The following is a 19,866-nucleotide window of genomic DNA, read 5'->3' as shown; positions in this document are numbered from 1 at the left end:
AAAAGGACCCAGTCCCCTTTAGTTTCTCCCACCTTGGTAATTGAATGTCAATGGTTTCTTTAAATTTTCACAGGCATATGATAGATTTGTCCCACATAAATGTGGCCCTGATCGTGGAATGATTCCTCACAAGACAGCCTGACCTTAAGCTGTACACACACTGTGGGATTTCTTCAAGGAAGCTGCCAGCCGGCGCACAGGTCTCCCGGGCCGCAGTCCCGCGTTAGTGTTGTCCAGGGCGCCAGCCGGCCCCGGCGTTGATTCCAGAGGAGCCGACCTGACAGGACACAGCAGGCTGGAGCTGGTGTTAGGTTGCTTCACATTCTGTTGTCACCACCAAGAACTCCCAAGTTTTTCGTTTTCTTTTGTTTTCGAAGTGCTTACAATGCATGTAGACGTTGTTCTTTGTGATCTGACTCTATGATTGATCACAGTGACTTAGATTCAGGAAAGAACATTAACGTCACAAATTCTAAGTATTTTTCACAGCAGAGAATATTTGATAATGGTTGCACTTATCTTCAGTGCAGGCTAGAAGAGTCTTCTCAACCAAGCAGAACTCGAGTTGTCTTCTCAGCCCTCAAAAGGCTCTTGTAAAAAACGTAGATTAAAATTTGGGTTGATTGTTGATTGACCTTTGCATATCCTGGAAAGCCAGGGTATGAGTGGGGTGGTTGGGAATGGTGCCAATTGAACAGCAGATTCTGCTTCTTGTCACTATTTCAAAAGCGTCAACTCTGTTCCTAGTTTCGATGAACTCCCCATTCATTTTTAGCGCACCTCCCAGATAATGCAACGTGCTGGACAGGCACATGGTCTGGCCCTTGGCTAGAGCAGGGGTCTGTGATGACCTCATCCGGCAGCCCTCTGGCCTAGTCCCACCACATGAGGTGGAGGAACGGCTTGAAGGTGGAACAGACCTGTCTGGTTTTTTTTCTTTTTAAATGCAGCAAGGTGGCCTGTTTGTCACTGGCTCTGTGATACATGACATTCCTTGGGAGTTTGGTGGCCATTGCTTTAGTCACTTCTGTTTTTCTGAAGGCCATTGTGGCAGGCCGCCCTGTCCATCAGCAGAGGTTCACTCTGGCCTGCCATTCCCCATGGCGTGCAGGGTGAGGGTGGCTTTCTTCCAGGGACAGCATAGCCCCAAATGAGACGTGTTTGTGTCATTACTGAAACTGCTTTTCGTAATTGTGGGTAGGTTCCTGTAGGTGAGACATACTCTCCATGAAGCCACTGTAGTAGAATTCATTCTGGGCAAACACTGGAAAAAGTGCCTTAACTGTATTTCCGCTCATGAACAAGTTTCACTATTTTGGATATATTCTAAAGTGGTCCTGAGCTATTTGAGCAAATAATGCTAGGGCATGCTCAGACATTTTATACCTACGATTTCATGTCACATTTACCAATAGAATTAAGGAAAATAGAAGAAGCCTGTTCTTTCTTGCTGCCCTGGAGGGAGCACGGCCCTAGGGCTGTCAGCCTCCTAGAAGGAAGGGACTCAGGAGATGGGCATAGACCTGTGTCACCTTGTTTCTACAGGTGACATTTTGTTTCACTTCCTCAAGCTACCAAAACAATCTGAAGAGCTGAAGAAGGTCTTCGGACCCGGCAAGCTTTTCTGTAGCAGTGATTCTAAAGTGGCATTTGCTGTGTGCTTGAGAGTAACACTGCACGCTGCAGGGGCTGCGGCCCACAGTCCCAGGAAGCTGCAGCACTTGTAGGACCTGCTAGGACCCTGCAGCTGTGCCGCCGCCACCTCTGACCCAGAGTGCCCCAGCCAGCCCTGGAAGATGGGACTGTCTGTCAGCCCCGCCTCACTAAGCCTGCAGAGGCCATCCAGGCGGCAGGTCTGTGTGCCCATCAGTGGGTTCACACGGCTGTCACTGCCCCTCATTTCCATAGTGAGATGCGGATGTGTTTATGTATTTGGTGTAGTTTATTTGGCTCAGTCCACAGCTGTGTTGGAGTGGTGAGTTTGGTAGCCTTGAGCTCTAATGAAGAGAGACCCTGACCACTTGGGACCCACTGGGCAGTGGGAAGGCTTCCCGACTCCCTTTGTCACTGAGGGCTTACTGACACAATGAAATGAGTTTAATGACTTTTTTTTTTAACCACTTTTTCAACTAGTCTTGAGTGTGCTGTATTTAAAACCAAATATCTGTGTGTTGTCTCTGAGACGTAGGCATTAGAATATCCTTTTTTGCAGTCAGTGTTAATAAAACTGGTCCTGTTTGGGCACCCATTCTTCAAGACAGACTTCACGGCCACTGGAAGGTCTGCTCTGGTGCTCCCTGAGTAAAACACAGGCAGTGGGGTGTGCGTGTTTCTCTAACCATCTACACATGCACACAGGCAGTCTTTCTCCTCATAGAATGTTCTAGAAAGGTGATTGACAGAGTCATCCGGGCCAGCCTTAAAGCGCTGGTTAGAACAGCCCAGCACAGACCGACCTCTCTCAACACCCACAACCACTGAAAATGGATTCTTAGTACCAGACAATCCCAGTAATGAAGGTTTAGTTTCCTCAAAGGAAACTACAGAAAAAGAAAGAAGCAGAATTAGAAAGCCATGCACCTTACAGGTGTGGTGTGCTGCTCACGGTGAAGCCAGACCACACCAGCCAGACCCTCCTGGAAGATCTGCTGCAACCATTATCTTTGTTCTTGATTCATCATGCATTTAAAATGAGATGCAAGAGCATTTAGCATACAATGTAAATACAGACTTTTTAAACTGTTATTGGAAATGCTTTCAACTCAGCAACATCCTAGCTATCAGTTCTTCTGTGTTGTCCTATGAAAGTTTAATGGATACAGTTCCACAGTTGTTGATGTGTTGTGTGTATATTCGATTTTTATAAAGATGGTAGTAAGCCAATACGTTTACCCTGATCTGTGTATCATTTGTTCACAAGTTCAAGAAGCTTAAAGGTCGTAAATATTAGCATATCTCATACGGTAAACCAGCAGCTGATGATGTGGAGCCAAGTTACTTTTCTTTTTGCGTTACCTTGTTTTGATTTTGTGCTGTAATAGAAGTTCACTTAGCTGCTTACTGGAAGGTAACCTTACATTACCACTGGTCGGGCCACGCTTGTTAAACCCTTATACTGATATTCTTCTGAAGAGGAAATCTCATCATTCTTCCAGACAAATTTTGAGGGGTTTCTCCACTTTCCAGACAGGCAGCAGCCTCCACAGGTGCCTGCACCCTTCCTTGCTGGAGGAGATGGGATGGGGCGGGAGGTGGCTTCACCGTAACTATTTTTAATACGGGTCATTCCTAGCATGATTTGTGAAGGTCTCAGACAAACAGTTGTTGCAGCTTGCTTCTGTAGCACTTCTGAATTGTGACAGAGCTTAGATCCTGTACCCAGGGGTCTTTTTTTTTCAAATAGCATCTTGCTCAGTTCTGTGAACAGAAGGCTTTGGTACTGAAGAAAGTGGAGGAGGAGTTTAGGGTGAAGAGGAGGCCGAAGGGATGGGCAGACCCAGGTGAGGAGAGGCTCGAGGATGGGGGAAGCTGTCATCTCAGTGTTAATAGTAAACTTTCTTCTAACACTGGCTCCTCAGGGGAGGTCATCCAGTCGGGCCAAGTTGAGAGCCCTTGGGCCACACTGAATGGCCTGGAGGCATGGGGAAAGGGAGCGTCTTCACTGGGTGGTGGTCAGCTGGGGAAGGACAGGTAGGGCAGGTAAAGGACACCCGAGGCCCTGGAGCCTTTGTCCTAGGATGGGTTCTAAGAACTCATCACTTTTGTTTTCTTTTGGCTTTTGTTGTTTTTGTTTTGTTCTGCTTTGCGTTTCTTCGTTGTTTCATTGGGAAGGTAAGCCGAATGCACTCCTGGGCCATCGGACTGGCGCTTGTTGAAGGCAGGTTCTAGTCAGGTAACGGCATGGGACAAGGAGGTCAGAGTGTGTGGTGGGGCGGCAGTGTTGCTGAGCCAGCACATTTTGGAGCCCTAGAAACTCTAGTCCCTGTGACTGTCCCTCCTCTGCTCTCTGGCTGGAGAGGACTGCCAGCTGTCAAGAAACATTCCCGGTGCGGGCTCCGGAGCGCCCTTCTTGGGTGACTTTGGGCCTCCCGCTTTTACGTTGCTCCTCCTGGGGTTCGTGTTTTTCCTGCCTCCCTCCCTGCTTGTAGGCCTCAGCTCTGGCTTCGCAGCATCGCGTTTAGACCCAGTGGGCCTCCCTTCATTTAGCTCTGACCATCCACCCCATTTTTTTTTTTTAATTTGGAGGGAGGCGGGGTGGGAGAGAGAAAACTTGAAAGGTATTGTTGATTCTTCAGGAAATTACAGGTGACGATTCTACAAGGGAACCGACTGATGGGAGGGGGTGCAGGATAGGAAGGATCAGAGACACCCCACTACCAGCACTCGGAAAGCCCCAAGTCCAGATCAACTAGGGAAAGGCTTAGATACTTGATGTGAGGAGCATTTCAGTCAACTTTTTCAACTATTTCTAAAGTTGGCGAATGGAGTGTTGTTTTGGACATTCTTAAAAATGAATTTAGCCTCCAAAGGCATTTAGCCTTGACTTCATATTAAATCCTAAGGATTTTATGTAAGGTTTTTTTGCAACCTACTGAATTTTTTTAAATGGTAGCTTCTGAGGTGCATAAGCCTGTGGTTTGTGTACTGGAACCAAAGCGGAACTCACGGATTCATATTGGATCCCCAGGTATACCTCCTGCTGGTAGCATATGGCTGGAAAGGCCGTTGGCCTCACGCGTTGTAAGCCGCCTTGGCTAGGAAGTGCTCTGAACGCCTCCACTCTCCCTTTTCTGTGTCGTGTTCTGGTAGGAAGTCTTTACGATTGGCGGACGGACAGGTATCGGAGCGAGACTTTCCTTCAGTACCGGCTTTTTCCTTTACTGCTAACCGACTAAAAGACAAGGAAGTCTTCATGTTAGTATTTTGCTTGGTTTTATTTTACTGATTTTAAAAGGTATTTAGAAAAATGCAGGGCCTTCAAAAAGAAACGTAGTTTTTAATTTTAGTATGTGCCACAGAGTGGATAGGCAGACAGGTTGTATTGTAAAGTATTCTGTATTTAATAATTTAGTATACTCTAGAAGGTCATCCTTGTGCCTTCTTTTAGCATGGTTTTCTTTTAAACTGCTTTTCATTTTAAGGGCACCTATAGCGGAAGCTGATTTTTCAAGGACTGTTTGAGTCGTATGCATTCTGTAGCGTTTTCTTAGGTGTAACGTTTTTAATAATGTGCGCGCACAGCACACAGCGGTGCCCTGAACGGCAGGAGCACGTCGTCACTCGTTTCTATAATTCAGCTTTGCTTTTCACAGGCAATGGGATCCAGGATGGTTTCCTCTGTGAGGACTGGAACTCTTGGGCTTTAATTCCACTTTTTAATTTGCAGGTACCACAGCGACAAAGCACAGAGTCTGACCTTTTTCATGTTTGAGCTGATTCTGTTTGTTTGCTGGACATTTCTACGTTCTTCTTGCTACTGTCATTTAGTAATGGCACCGCCTCGCCATGCCATGCTCTGGGCTCTCCCTGTCTATTTCTGTTTTGCTTTCCTGGCTAAATCCATCTACCATTCGTAACACCAGTAGCTCCTGTCCCACTCCGAGACTCTCTCTGACTTTCCCATCTCCCTCGCTTTGCACGCTCCTTTCCCTCCGCCTGTTGGCTGCACACTCGGTGAGGGCTGCATTCCTGCCACTCCGCCCCGCATCCATCCGCCCGCGTGGAGACTGCAGGCAGGCTGGGAGGGAAAGTGCTGACCGTTCTCACCCTTGTTTACAACCTGCTCACCTCTCAACCTTTGCTTTGACAGGTCTTTACTCACGGTTCATTCCTCCAGGTCTGATTGGAGAGAGTAACATTTTAATTCTGTTGTTTTGCAGTTTGGCTCTGCAGGAGTGAGTGCCGAGTCAAAGATGCCGGCGTCCGCAGCGTGCGGTTCGTTCCCCTAACCACCTGCTTCTTTGTTTCCCACCCCTCTGCTTTCGCAGGAGCTCTTGTGCATGAGTTCAGTGTTAGTAGTAGCGTGGCTCACTCCGCTTGGAGGTGGCGGCCGTCTGACCGACGGGGCCTCCCGCCCTGATGCGTGTGCACTCTGCGGGCTGCACCGGGTGGCTCTGGTTGGGGGCGAAGCCATGTTGACTGGGAGAGCGTTGGAAATTCAGACATCGAGCGATGACGGGAGAGCGTGTCTCTGGGTTTGATCTCCGTCTGTTTTCTCAGACACACTGCACTTAACTTGTGGGAATGCCGTTGCCTGTCCACCCTTTGTTCACTTTGCTTAACTGCTGTGGTAGCTTTTCCAGGCTCTATGTGAAGAATGGTAATGACGTAGTTGAAAAGAAAATGTACTGTTGTGTGTATCGTTTGTGTGATTTCATACCAGAAATGTGTTTGATCTATACTGTATGTAATTTGGAAGTCGTGTTAATAAAACCTTGCAGTTTCCACTCTGGTTCCGTGGCCTTCATTTTATCTCGGCCCTCAGGTCGGCCTGCAGCGTCTTACCCGTGTGTCCGAGATGGTGCTGTTGCCCCTCTGGGAGGGGTGGGGGGGTGCCCTCACGCTCCCCAGATTGGCCCCTGGGCGGCAACCCTCTGCTTTCACGCACCTGTCTCATTAGTGGGCCCCCGAAGGCCCAGGGAGCCACCACCCGTCACCTGTATTCTGGGCACTGCACGACTCCCAGCTGGCTGGGCAGACGGCAGCAGAGTGCATGCTCCCTTTTGTTAGGGATGGGGGAGTTAGTCTTCTTTTTAGTTTTTTAAAGCATTACAGATACTTTTTATGATTTCTCAGAAGAGATTTGTATTCCAGCATGACAATGAGAGGCTGAAGATGGGGAGACTCAGCCCCCCCACCCCGCCCCGTCCCCGTGATGCGGCTCTTCCTTGGGGCTGTGTGTGGTGTCATCACAGTGCACGTCCGATTGTGTATATTTCCCATTTCATGTAGCCCACGCGGTTTTCATGTTGCTAGAAATTGCTCATAATTTATGGTCTATTTTGAAAATGAAGTCTTCAAAAAGAAGACAGCTCAGCTTCCAGAAACCACCATTAAAGGAACCATTCAAGGACAAGATGCCCCGTCACACCCCCACTCTGCACTGTGGTGGGCCGGCTTCCCTTCCCACCTGGATGCTGGTGTTGGTGTCTGCTGGGTTTCAGGGGGCGGTGGTGACCAGCTCCACTCCCACCCTTCACCTGCAGCACCCACTCCTTTCTTCTGTATAAATGGGACCACCGTTCTCAGTGCCGTTTCCTTTGGTCCCTTGAGTTATGGAAGGTGTGAGGCTCCCCTGACATGCCTCTGTCATCCTTCATGGAACAGCCTGTGGGTCAACAGCTATGACGGTCGAAGCAGATTGGGACATGGTGGTGCCCTTTCTGTTGTTGCCCTGGGTCAGGCTGCTGTGTAGGGCTTGACAGAGCCACCGTCAAAACCCTGGGGAAGAGCACAGCCGCCGCCGCAGCAGCACTGTCAGCAATGTGGGAGGGTACGTGCGAGGTTCCGGCTGCTTAGTCCTGAGAGCAGGTTTCACAGGTCTCAGTGGCTGGCCTTTCCCGGGGCTGGACGCTGTGCAGGCAGGCGCCCGCGCGGGCAGCTCACACAGCCATTCTTCGTGCCCTTCACCTCTGCTCAATGCACATGTGAGCTAATGACATGCAGATGGGTGCCTTCCACAAGCAGGGTGACCTGCAGTGGGCAGACGGTGGCTACTTTCAAAGATACTTATCACCCTGTTCTCCCCACATTTTATCACCTCGTTCTCTGGGTTCGTAAAGATGGAAAGTGCCTTAGTTTGGACCTAAGTAAGGAAAAAAGAAAGCAGGAGAAGAGGCAGATTTGGGAGATGGAAATAGAGGGAGCAGCAGTGGGTAAGGAAAGCAAATATGTCTGGTGAATTTCTCACTTCCGGTTTCATTGAGTTTTTAAGCCTAAATCATAATCTTAAAATGCCATGTGATTAAAGCCCAAAGCAATTTCTTCCACTTTAATCCATAGTCCAGGAATAAGTCATTCTTTGTTTAAAACCTGGACTTTGGGTAACAGGAGCTCTACAGAAAATGGGCGAAAAACGCCTTGATGTTTCAGGGAGAAAACGGGGCTTTCTTTGATTAAGGGCACACTGAAGAGTGGCAGCTCCTTGAAGAAAGCATTGTCAGTTTCCCATCGTTGCCGCTGAGCAGTGCTGGAGGTCTTGGTTTGTATTTACTTAGTGCAGCCAGTTACATGAGGCAGTGTATTTGCGGCAGGCCCAGACTCAGGAGGTTTGGAAGTGGTTCAGGGGTCTGGTCTGATCACTCCTGTTAAAACACGGCGGCTGAGTCCTGAAATCTTACCCTTGGTGGTGTCTGCTTCTCTTACTTGGAGCGCAGGGGTGCAGTCACGGCTCGATGTAGCCTTGACTTCCTGGGTTCAGCTGATCCTCTTACCTCAGCTTCCCCAGTAGCTGGGACTACAAGCGTTTGCCACCGTGCCTGGCTAGTTTTTAATATGTTTAATAGAGATGGGGTTTCGCATGTTTGCCCAGGCTGGTCTTGAACTCCTGAGCTCAAGGGATCCACCTGCCTTGGCCCCTTAAAGTGCTGGGGTGACAGGCGTGGGTCACTGTGCCCGGCCCTTATTCTGCTCTTAAAGAGCAGAGGCACCTCCAGTGCTACTCCTGGCTTAGGCTTCCTGTCTGGCCCTTACGTTGGCAATTTGCATCTCAGTCACCACAGGCAGGCTGTGCCCCGGCTTCCCAGGATGGCCGTGCCCCCGAGATGACAGCACTGGCCTCACTAGGGAGCCACTGATGGCAACCATTCAATGATGTCATGTGAAGCTTCCTGAAACTCTCTCCCGTTAGTTTTCAGATTAATGAAGTGAAAACGGTTATTTAACAAAATTAATAGATTAAAATCCTGGTTCTTAGGGGGAAAATCAATAAAATAGACAATCGACTAGCTAGGAAAAAAGGAGAACATACAAATAAAAAGAAATGCAAGGAGGGAATTACTATTGATAAAAAGGACTTTTTAAACACTGTAAAACGTATGTAACATCAAATTACATAAAACATTTGTAACATGAAAATTATACATCAGTATGTATAATTGTAGTGCTCAGTGTCCAGGTCTCTTGGTTACATTATGTATATTCACATGGCTGTACAGCGTCCCCACCATCCATCTCCAGAACCTTTTCATCTTACAGAACTGACACTCTCCCCATGAAACACAAGCTCCCCGTCCCACTTCCCCCAGGCCCCAGCACCTGCCACCACCACTTTCTGCCTCTGAATTTAACGACACTAAGTGCCTCCCGTGGGTGGGATTTTATGGTACTTGTCCTTTTGTGACTGGCCTGTTTCACTTGGCACGATGTCCTCAAGGTCCTTCGTGTGGCAGCCTGCGTCAGGATTCCCTTCTTTGCAAAGCAGAGTCATAGTCCATTACAAACAGCGCATTTGTTGGCCGCTCACCCATCAGTGGGCGCTTGGGTGGCTTCTGCTATTGACAGTGACGAGTGCCGCTGTGAACACTCATGTGCACACGTCTTTTCAAGGCCCTGCTTCCAATTCTTCTGTGTCTATATGGTGGCGTGGGAATGCTGGGTCCCACAGCAGTTCTAGGGTTGTTTGAGGAAGTGTCATCCTGTCAACATTGGACATCCCCACCAACAGTGCTCAGGGGTTCCCTCCCCTTCGCCATGTCTTCACCAACACGTGCTATTTTATGTTTATTTGGTTTTCTGTGTCACAGCCACCCTAATGGGTGTAGGGGGTGTCTCCTTGTGCTTTGAGCTGCATTTCCCTAACGGTTAGTGAGGTGGAGCATCTTCTCATACGCTTGTTGGTCATTTGTGTATCTTCTGGGGAGAAACACCTAGTCAAGTGCTTTGCCCATAAGAGGGATTATTTTTTAAGCAAGAAAAGACTGCTTTGTAGATCTTTGTGCAGATAATTTAAAAACCTACATGATTGTTTCTTAGGATAAATAGTGTACTAATATCAACTGCTGTGGAGATCTAAAGCTTATACCAGTCAGTTGCCACAGAAAAAGACAATGTACCAAAACCCGGCAGAGACTCAACAAAAAAAAGGAAAACTTCAGGCCAATCTCCATGATGAACATAGATGCAAAAATCTTCAATAAAATACTGGCACACCGATTGCAACAGTGTATCAAAAAGCTTATTCATCATGATCAAGTAGGATTCATCCCAGGGATGCAAGGCTGGTTCAACATACGCAAGTCTATAAACGTAATTCACCACATAAACAGAACCAAAGGAAAAAACCACATGATTATCTCAATAGATGCAGAGAAGGCCTTCAACAGAATTCAACAGCCCTTTATGCTAAAAAGTCTCAATAAACTAGGTATCAAAGGAAGATATCTCAAAACAATAAAAGCTATTTACGACAAACCTACAGCCAATATCATACTGAATGGGCAAAAACTGGAAGCATTTCCTTTGAAATCTGGCACTAGACAAGGATGCCCTCTCTCACCACTCCTATTCAATGTAGTACTGGAAGTTCTAGCCAGAGCAATCGGGCAAGAAAAAGAAATAAAGGGTATTCAAATAGGAAAGGAGGAAGCCAAACTTTCTCTATTTGCAGATGACATGATTGTATATTTAGAAGACCCCATCATCTCACCCCCAAATCTTCTTAAACTGATAAGCAACTTCAGCAAAGTCTCAGGATACAAAATCAATGTGCAGAAATCACAAACATTTCTATACACCAATAATGGACTAACAGAGCCAAGTCATGAGCGAACTCCCATTCACAATTGCTACAAATAGAATAAAATACCTACGAATTCAATTAACAAAGGATGTAAAGGACCTCTTCAAGGAGAACTACAAACCACTGCTCAATGAAATAAGAGAGGACACAAACTGATGGAGAAACATTCCACGCTCATGGTTAGGAAGAATCAATATCGTGAAAATGGTCATACTGCCCAAAGTAATTTATAGATCCAATGCTATCCCTATCAAGCTACCAATGACCTTCTTCACAGGACTGGAAAAAAAAAAAAAAACCCTTAAACTTCATATGGAACCAAAAGAGAGCCCATATAGCCAAGACAATCCTAAGCAAAGCGCACAAAGCTGGAGGCATCATGCTACCTGATTTCAAACAATACTACAAGGCTACAGTAATAAAAACAGCATGGTACTGGTACCAAAACAGATATAGACCAGTGGTACAGAACAGAGGCCCTGGAAGCAATGCCACACATCTACAACTATCTGATCTTTTGACAAACCTGACAAAAACAAGCAATGGGGAAAGGATTTCCTGTTTAATAAATGGTGTTGGGAAAACTGGATAGCCATGTGCAGAAAGCAGAAATTGGACCCCTTCCTGACACCTTACACTAAAATTAACTCCAGATGGATTAAAGACTTAAACATAAGACCTAACACCATAAAAACCCTAGAGAAAAACCTAGGCAAAACCATTCAGGACATAGGCGTAGGCAAGGACTTCATGACCAAGACACCAAAAGCCAAAATAGACAAATGGGACCTAATTAAACTCCAGAGCTTCTGCACAGCAAAAGAAACAATCATTAGAGTGAACTGGCAACCAAGAGAATGGGAAAAAAATTTTGCAATCTACCCATCTGACAAAGGGCTAATATCCAGAATCTACAAAGAACTAAAACAGATTTATAAGAAAAAAACAAACAAACCCATTCAAAAGTCGGCGAAGGGCATGAACAGACACTTTTCAAAAGAAGACATACATGAGGGCAACAAACATATGAAAAAATGCTCATCATCACTGGTCATTAGAGAAATGCAAATCAAAACTACATTGAGATGCCATCTCATGCCAGTTAGAATGCAATCATTAAAAAATCTGGAGACAACAGATGCTGGAGAGGATGTGGAGAAATAGGAACACTGTTACACTGTTGGTGGGAGTATAAATTAGTTCAACCATTGTGGAAGACAGAGTGGCGATTCCTCAAGGACCTAGAAATAGAAATTCCATTTGACCCATTAATCCCATTACTGGGTATATATCCAAAGGATTATAAATCATTCCATTATAAAGACACACGCACACGTATGTTCATGGTGGCACTGTTTACAATAGCAAAGACCTGGAACCAACCCAAATGTCCATCAACAATAGACTGGACAAGGAAAATGTGGCACATATACACCATGGTATACTATGCAGCCATAAAAAATGATGAGTTTGTGTACTTTGTAGGGACATGGATGAATCTGGAAACCGTAGTTCTCAGCAAACGGACATGAGAACAGAAAATCAAACACTGCATGTTCTCACTCATAGGCGGGTGTTGAACAGTGAGAACACATGAACACAGGGAGGGGAGCATCACACACTGGGGTCTGTCGGGGGGTGCCAAGGGAGGGACAGCAGGGGGTGGGTCAGGGAGGTTGGGGAGGGATAACATAGGGAGAAATGCCAGATGTAGGTGATGGGGGGATGGAGGCAGCAAACCACATTGCCATGTATGTACCTATGCAACAGTCCTGCATGATCTGCACATGTACCCCAGAACCTAAAGTGCAATTAAAAAGATTTTTTACAGCTGTGTTTATGAATAAAAATTGGTCTGTAGGTTAAAAAAAAAACAAAAAAACAATGATCAAAAAATTAGAAACACATAAAGGCCCGCATGTTACAGAGGATTTCTGCCCAGTGTTTAGAGATCGGATAGGACTCATGCTGCATATGTGGTTTCAACGCATTTAAAATGAGAGAAAATTGCCACATCTTTTTAATGAAGCAAATGTTTTTATTTATATCTAAACCTGGAAGACATGGCACAAAAAAGATGACCAACTGATTATGAATATTGATGAAAAAAATCTAAATAAAATACTAGTGAACCAAAGACTACACTAAGAAGCACAGTGAGGCCGGGCACCATGGCTCACGCCTGTAATCCCAGCCCTTTGGGGGGCAAAGGCGGGCGGATCACTTGAGGTGTGGAGTTTGAGATCAGCTTGGTCAATGTGGAGAAACCCCATCTCTAGTTAAAAAAAAAAAAAATAGCCGGGTGTGGTGGCAGGCAGCTGTAATCCCAGCTACTTGGAAGGCTGAGGTGGGAGGATGGCTTGAACTGGGGAGGCGGAGGTCGCAATGAGCCGAGATCTTGCCACTGCACTCCAGCCTGGGTGACAGTGACACCTTGTCTCAAAAAAAGAAGAAAAGTTGTATGAAGACACAAAAGCAATGGGCAGTGAATTCGCTGTCTTGAAGCCCTCATTTGTGGAGGGTTATTACACTGACCGAGGACCCCAGAAGGCCTTCCGGGTGGCCAAGCTTTGGGGGCTGCATCAGCCTTTCAGGATGTGGGCGATTCTCCGTTTTTGTTGTTGTTGTTTTGCGGAGCTGATCCGGTCAGGGGGTCCTTCTACCCCTGCCCCAATGTGAGCCCCGAGGCGCCCCGCGTCCGCACCAGCCTCTCCAAGCAGGGCGCCCGGCCTTCTGGATCCCCCAGGGTCCTGGAAGGCAGCGCAGGGACAGGCCCCCGGAGCCAGCCGCTAAGGGAGGCCGGGCCACCGCGCCCCCGCCCCGCACCCCTTCTCCGGACCGCGGGGCCCCGCGCTCATCTGTCGGGCGCTCCTGACCACGGTCTTGCCATGCCTGTGACCCGAGGAGACGCGGGCAGCCCCAACCAGCAGTGAAAGGCGAAGTGGCTGGAATCAATGTTGCTTCCATCCGCGACGGGACGGGAGGGGTCCAGGCCTGAGCGACTCCTGTGGAAGGCGCCCCTCCTCCTGGGACCCTAGGAACGTTCAGGGAAGAAGGGGCCCCTGGAATAGGGCCGGCTGGAAGCAGAAGTTCCTTCACAGACGGGCTCCACCGTGACTGAGCCACTGAGGAAGGCCGGCAGCTCTCTCTCCCTCTCTCCGCAATCCTCCCTCTCTCCGTGGCCCCCCGTGGCCCCTCCCCGTGGCCCTGCCCTCATGTGCTCTCTCTCTCTCTCTCTCTGTGTCTCTGTGGCCCCGCTCTCGCTCTCTCCATGAGCCCCCTTCTCTTCATGGCCCGTGTCCTCCGACACTCCCGCTGGAGCTAAGGGGCACAGTTCACCCGAGCTCCCACCTTGCCTCCTGCCCTGGAGGAGTGTCCACACCCAGCCCACAGGCTCCTGTCCCAGGAGCCCTGCCCTCGTCTCACAGAGGGATTTGGGGTTCCAGCGGTGCCTTGAATGTTCTCCCCTGGGCTAGAGGATTTATGTTCCAGGCTGGCGCGCTCCCACTCACTGTTCTAGGTGCCCCTGAAATGAGGTGTGGTCGGGAACCCGAATTCCAACCCAGTGGGAGTCTGGCCCTGAAAACAGTGCCCAGCCCTTCAGTGAAGAGCCAAGTCTCCCTTCCACCTCATGCCTCATCCCCTGCCCCTCTGCCTCTCTCAACGCACTCGTGCATGGGCGTGCACATTCATAGACACTCAGACACACTCATGCACACACACACATGCACATCCACACGTGCACGTTCACACATGCACACACACGCACATCCAAAGACACACAAATGCACACATGCACATCCACATACGTGCACATTCACACACACATGCACCTTAACATGCACACTCATAGACACATGCACATTCACAGGCACGCATACACAGGCATGCACACTCACTCATACATATATATGTATTCACACATTCACACATGCACAGGCACACATGCACATTCACTCAGACACACTCATGCACACATGCACATTCACACTCAGACATGCACCATTCACGCACTCATATAGACATATGCACATTCACACTCATACACACTCATATACACCACATGCCACTCATGCAGACACACATTCAGACATGCACAAACACGCATGCATGCAGACACACACACAAACACACTCATACACGGACACGTTCACACACACTCATACACAGCCATCCCCTTGGACACCCTGGTGGCCCCAGTGGCAGCCAGCAGATCTGTGTCTCTGTGTCTCTGTGGCATGGACAGAGAGTGGCCAGAGCCCAGTCTCTCTTGGGAGGCCCCAGGGCCCCCAACTGCTCCTTGGTGGGGGCCAAGGTCACAGGCTACAGAAGGGGCTGGAGGGGCAGTGGTGAAAACCCATCCCAGAGGCTCATAGGGCTGGACAAGGGGACACGACATGACAGGGAGAGCCGCTGGGTGTGCCCAGCCAGGGGCTGGAGCAGGTGTGGGAGGTAGGCAGGCCTGCCCTGGTCCAGCAGGCTCTGCTGGAGAAAGCCACCCCTGCCCCCTGCTCGGTGCTCAAGACAAAGCCTCCACCCTCTGTCTGGCACACTTGCAGACAGCAGTATTTTTAAACTCATTTTCCTGACCTAAAAAGGGTCTTTTTTGACTGAACACCTAGTCTTTGAGGACTGACACCAGCACTCTGCCTATAAATAGCTTTGCTCGCCAGCCTGGAGGGTCACTGGCTGCTGCAGTGTTCGGGGACAGCCTGGGCTTCTGCGGGGGTCTGGGGGACTTAGGGCTGCCCCCTGCCCTGCCTGTGGCCCCAGCGTGTGTGGGGGGGGGTCACATGGGGTTAAATTACAGAACTGGGAGGAGGTGCGGGGGTTGGGCCTGTTGCCAGTAGGCATTCTGCCGCTCATGCTCAGCAGGTGGCTGAGACCCCCTCACGGCTGCCTCCCTGCCCTTGTCCTGTGTGGTGTTCACTGAGGCTGCCTGGGCCTCAGCCTGTGAGAGAGGGAGGGCTCAGGAGGGGGTATGGGTAGGACCAGAGACCCACAGTGGCCCGGGATGCTTTGGATAGGACCCTGGGTCTGTGCATTTTTAAATTAGTTCACTGTCATGTGTTCTAGAAGTGTGCTTCTTATATTGAACTAGGAAAATATAGCAAATAGAAGAAATCTACGTGTATTTTTTAAAGTTACTGAAATCCGACTGGGTGCAGCGCCTCACACCTGTAATCCCAGCACGTTGGGAGGCCAAGGTGGGCAGATCACCTGAGGTCAGGAGTTTGAGACCCGCCTGACCAACATGGTGAAACCCCATCTCTACTAAAAACACAAAAATTAGCTGGGTGTAGTGGTGGGCACCTGTAATCTCAGTTATCTGGGAAGCTGAGGCAGGAGAATCACTTGAACCCAGGAAGCGGAGGCTGCAGTGAGCTGAGATCACACCACTGCACTCCAGCCTGGGCCACAGAGCAAGACTCTGTCTATATAAACAAAGAAAGAAAGAAAGTTACTGAAATCCCACCACCTGTTGGTGTGCTGCCTAGTTCTAGGCAATGCTTCATCTCAGCAACAGCTGAGATCCCTCTGGGCTGCATCTGTCTCTGCCTTGGACCATTTGAGGCATTGCCTGGGAGCTTTGTACATTCATTTGTTTTTCCCACAGATGTAACAATTGCCTGATGATTTCAAGCAGTGAAATCTTGTTTTGGTGACGTCGGTCCTTTGGGCAGCATTCTTCCAACCCTCCTCTCGGAGTCCTGGGCACATCTCAGCCACTTCCCTTTCCTTCTCTTTCCTCTTCTCCTGAGGTCTTTCCCCTTTTGGGTCTCAGCCCCGGGACTCACCTTCCTTTCTTCTTTTGCCACATTTCCTGCCTCCTGAAGCCCCAGCCTTGGGTATGCTCACAGCCCTCCCCGTGGAGCAAGGAAGGTTCCGGTGTCTAAAAGAGAGAGAGTGAGCTATGCCCAGAGGCGAGGTTGGCAGGGCTGGCACATTCACTGAGAGGTCTTGGGAGAGATGCTTGTGGCTCACCTGCCCTGGAAGGGTAGGCTGCGCCTCTGCCCGGCTCTGCCTGGCTGGCTGGGTGTCTAGGGCAGGGCTCCCCAAGGAAGGCGTCCAGGGCAGGGGATCCCTCACCACTCTCTTATTTCATTCTTGAGGTGGCCCTGGACACAGAGCTGGGACTTTAAAACTGCTCCTGCAACCCACTCGAGAGTCCTGAAATCAGTGAGTGGCCGGCTTGGGCAAACAGGCAGCGCTGCAGGTGCGGGGGACACATTTTCTGCGAACTCTGGCTTCAGTGTGCACACGCACGCGGGTACTGGTGGAAGGTGTGCCTGGTGTGTGTGGCCAGCCGTCCCGCGGGGTTACTGCACATGCAGCCTGACCCGGATTCTGGACATGCTATAAACATTCTTCCGGTCGATTTTTTATTTCTGAAACTTTTTTTTGTGACAAAGGAGATAAAGCTGAAAGAGGTGGTTTTTCATACCCAAGCTCAAGGGCATGCCGGCGGCAGCCGGTCACGGCCCTGAGAGTGGGGCGGTCTGTGGCGCTGGGAGGGCCTCCCGCCTTGCCTGGGCCTGGGGTCCTCCTGAGTGGCCCTGCGTGGCCACCGGCCTGGGCTGCGCCCGAGCACTTGCTTGGGGTGGAGCGGCCTTCGTTTCCTCAGCCTGGACTCTGGAAGAGGGTTCCTTAGGGTCAGCAGAAACGCTCCATCTCTTCCCCCAGGTTCTCGTATTTTCTAGAACGCGTTCCACCCAGGCTTCGACGACCAGAGGACACCACCCGTCCATTTCTCTCAGCGCACCTGTGTCCGGGGCCGGCGCCCCTCGGCCTGGCCGTCCCGTCCCCTCCTCCGCGGCCCGGGTGCCAGCCCTCGCCTTCCCCGCCTGGGCACTGCTGCGAGTTTAGCCTGAGACTCGGCTTCTGGAGGCAGAGAAGGCGCGCGGGAGCGAGGGGGCTGCTGCGGTGGATGGGTGGGACCCTGCGCGCCCCTCTCAGACCCCCTCTCCCATCTGCACAGGGAGAGCGTCGGTCGTGGCGACAGGAGGAGGTGTCCGGGGACGACTTCGCTCTCAGGGTCAGATGTCGGAGGTGGTCTTTGCCCTCTGCCCTCAGCCAGTGCGCTTCCTGATTGGTAGACTTCCCGAGTTCTTTCCTCCCCTGCGCTGAGGCCAGCGCCATGCCCTGGCATCTCTCACGCCCCTTCCTCCGTGTCTTTGGCTGAGCGTACCTGCGGGTCCCCGGACCCAGGACGGCCTCTCCCGGCAGGCCCAGTGCCCCGAGGCTGAACTGACTCCCCGGCTCTCAGCTCGCTGTCCCTCCTCGCCCTCCCGTGGGTGGAGGTGGCCTGTGGTCATCTGCCCTCGGGTTGAAGGAACTCTGGCGCGGGAATCTCTCCGGCTCACCTGAGCGGTCATACCTGGGCGCAGCGCTCCGCTGGACACGGCCCCGCGGCCCCGCCTGCCTTTCCCCGGAGCGAACACCAGAGGGCGCCCGGACTCCACCAGGCGGCGCGGGGACGGCTCCCTCCGGCCCGGTTTCCCGCAGCCCTGGGCGCCAAGTCCACGGCTCCCTCCAGCCAAGGCTGCCCCCAGCCCTGGGACCCTGGCTCCCCACACCCTCAGGACACTTCTGGAGAGGAAGCCAGGCGCAGGTCCGATGGCAGGCGCCACCTGCACCCAGCACCCTGCCATTCCGGGAGAGCATGGAGGTGCAGGGAGAGGCCACCACAGCCACGGCCTTCTGGCCAGAGGCCTTCAGCTGGGATTCGGAGAGCCGTGGGCTGAACAGACACGGGTGGTGGCAGAGGCAGTGGGTGCGTTCTGCTGTCTTTAGGCTGCAGGGTTCTGAAGCGAATCGTTAGGCTAACCTCAGATCTGGAGGAAGGAACGTTCTGGAGTGGGACTGGCCTTGGTGTCCACTTCGCCTGGAAGCAGACGCTTGGGCCCTCACGTGGGATGGAGGATTCATCAGGAATCAATTCTGTGTCGGGGAGAGTTTTTTTCCTTTGATTCCTGGCATAATCTCTCTTCTGCTATAGCTTCAGATTTTCAATATTTCAACCCTCTTGTTTAAACCTCTTTCCCCATCTGAAAACACAGCTGCCCTCATCTTGAAAACCGAAGACAGCGGCTGAAACGCACCCTCCATCCCTGCTATTGTTCATATCCAGCGCTGCTAAATAATCCAGCACTTGTTTATGGAGTACAATGTGAAGTACTAATTAATTTTTCTTAATTCGAGAAAATCAAGCTCAGCCAAAACAGAAAAGCAAGTCATCTCCAGATCCAGACTTCCTGTTTCCTCACTCTGGGGTGATGTGCACACACCATGCGGCTTCTGCTGAGGGTTCTGGGGACTCGGCGGGCCCTGTGTCTGGGCCCTGCCTTTCCTGCACCGGGTGTGCCTGGCAGTTCAGCTCACACTGATCCGCGTCGAAGACTGCTGTTGCCCTACCGGGCAGACGTGGCTGCCTACGGGGTCTTCACGGACTTGTCAGCCTCCTGAGGCCCACCATGGTGCTCAAGGAAGAAGCAGGAGTGAGTGGACAATTGTAACTGAAAAATACACTGTGATGTGAGACAGGCCTGCGTGTCCCAGCTCCTGTCCTCAGCCCCCAGCCCGAAGCGCCAAGCTTGATTTCCATCCAAAATCCTAGAAAGAGGGTTGGCAAGCTTTGGCAGAGAGCCAGAGAGTAAATATCAGGCTGTATTGGCTGGGTGGTTTCTGCTGCTTTCCTTTGGACTAGCGGGGAGGCTACTCTAGGCAACATGTGAGTGAGTGGTGTTTCAATAAAACTTTATGAATGGACACTGAAATGTGAGTTTCATGTAATTGTCACATGTCAGGGAATAGCAGTCTTCTTTGGATTTTTTGTTTTTTAACATTTTAAAAATGTAAGAAACAGTCTCAGTTCAGGGTCTGTGTGAAAATAGGCCAGAATTGTCCCAGAGGCCAAAATTTGCCCAGCCCTGTCCTGGAACATAAATCCCAGGGAGTGCCAGGAATCCACAGAGCATGTGAAGGGTTCTGTGACTTGTTTGTAAGAAGTCATACGGAAGCCACTTCTTGGGCTTCTCAGCCTTCTGGGGTGGATCATCATCCAGAAGGATGGAGCCTGTACCACCAAGGAAGAGCTGGGCTCCCCCAGGCCCGCCCGCCTCCCTGGC

The 19,866-nt window shown here is 50.4% G+C and overlaps 1 protein-coding gene across 11 annotated transcripts in view; it reads left to right on the top strand.

The window, feature by feature from the left end:
• RBM33 (RNA binding motif protein 33) overlaps window positions 1-6,446 on the top strand; it is a 137,378-nt gene extending 130,932 nt beyond the window's left edge. For all 11 annotated transcript variants that reach the window (XM_078343371.1, XM_078343370.1, XM_078343369.1 and 8 more), the window contains one exon: window positions 74-6,446. In XM_078343371.1, the coding sequence (XP_078199497.1) occupies window positions 74-122 (49 nt within the window). In that variant the 3' untranslated portion in view covers window positions 123-6,446. The remainder of the gene's footprint in view (window positions 1-73) is intronic.
• Window positions 6,447-19,866: the final 13,420 nt, after the last annotated feature.

This window comes from Callithrix jacchus, chromosome 11 (assembly GCF_049354715.1).
Source record: "Callithrix jacchus isolate 240 chromosome 11, calJac240_pri, whole genome shotgun sequence".
Lineage (NCBI taxonomy): Eukaryota > Metazoa > Chordata > Mammalia > Primates > Cebidae > Callithrix > Callithrix jacchus.
This window is presented reverse-complemented; position numbering and strand designations above follow the sequence as displayed.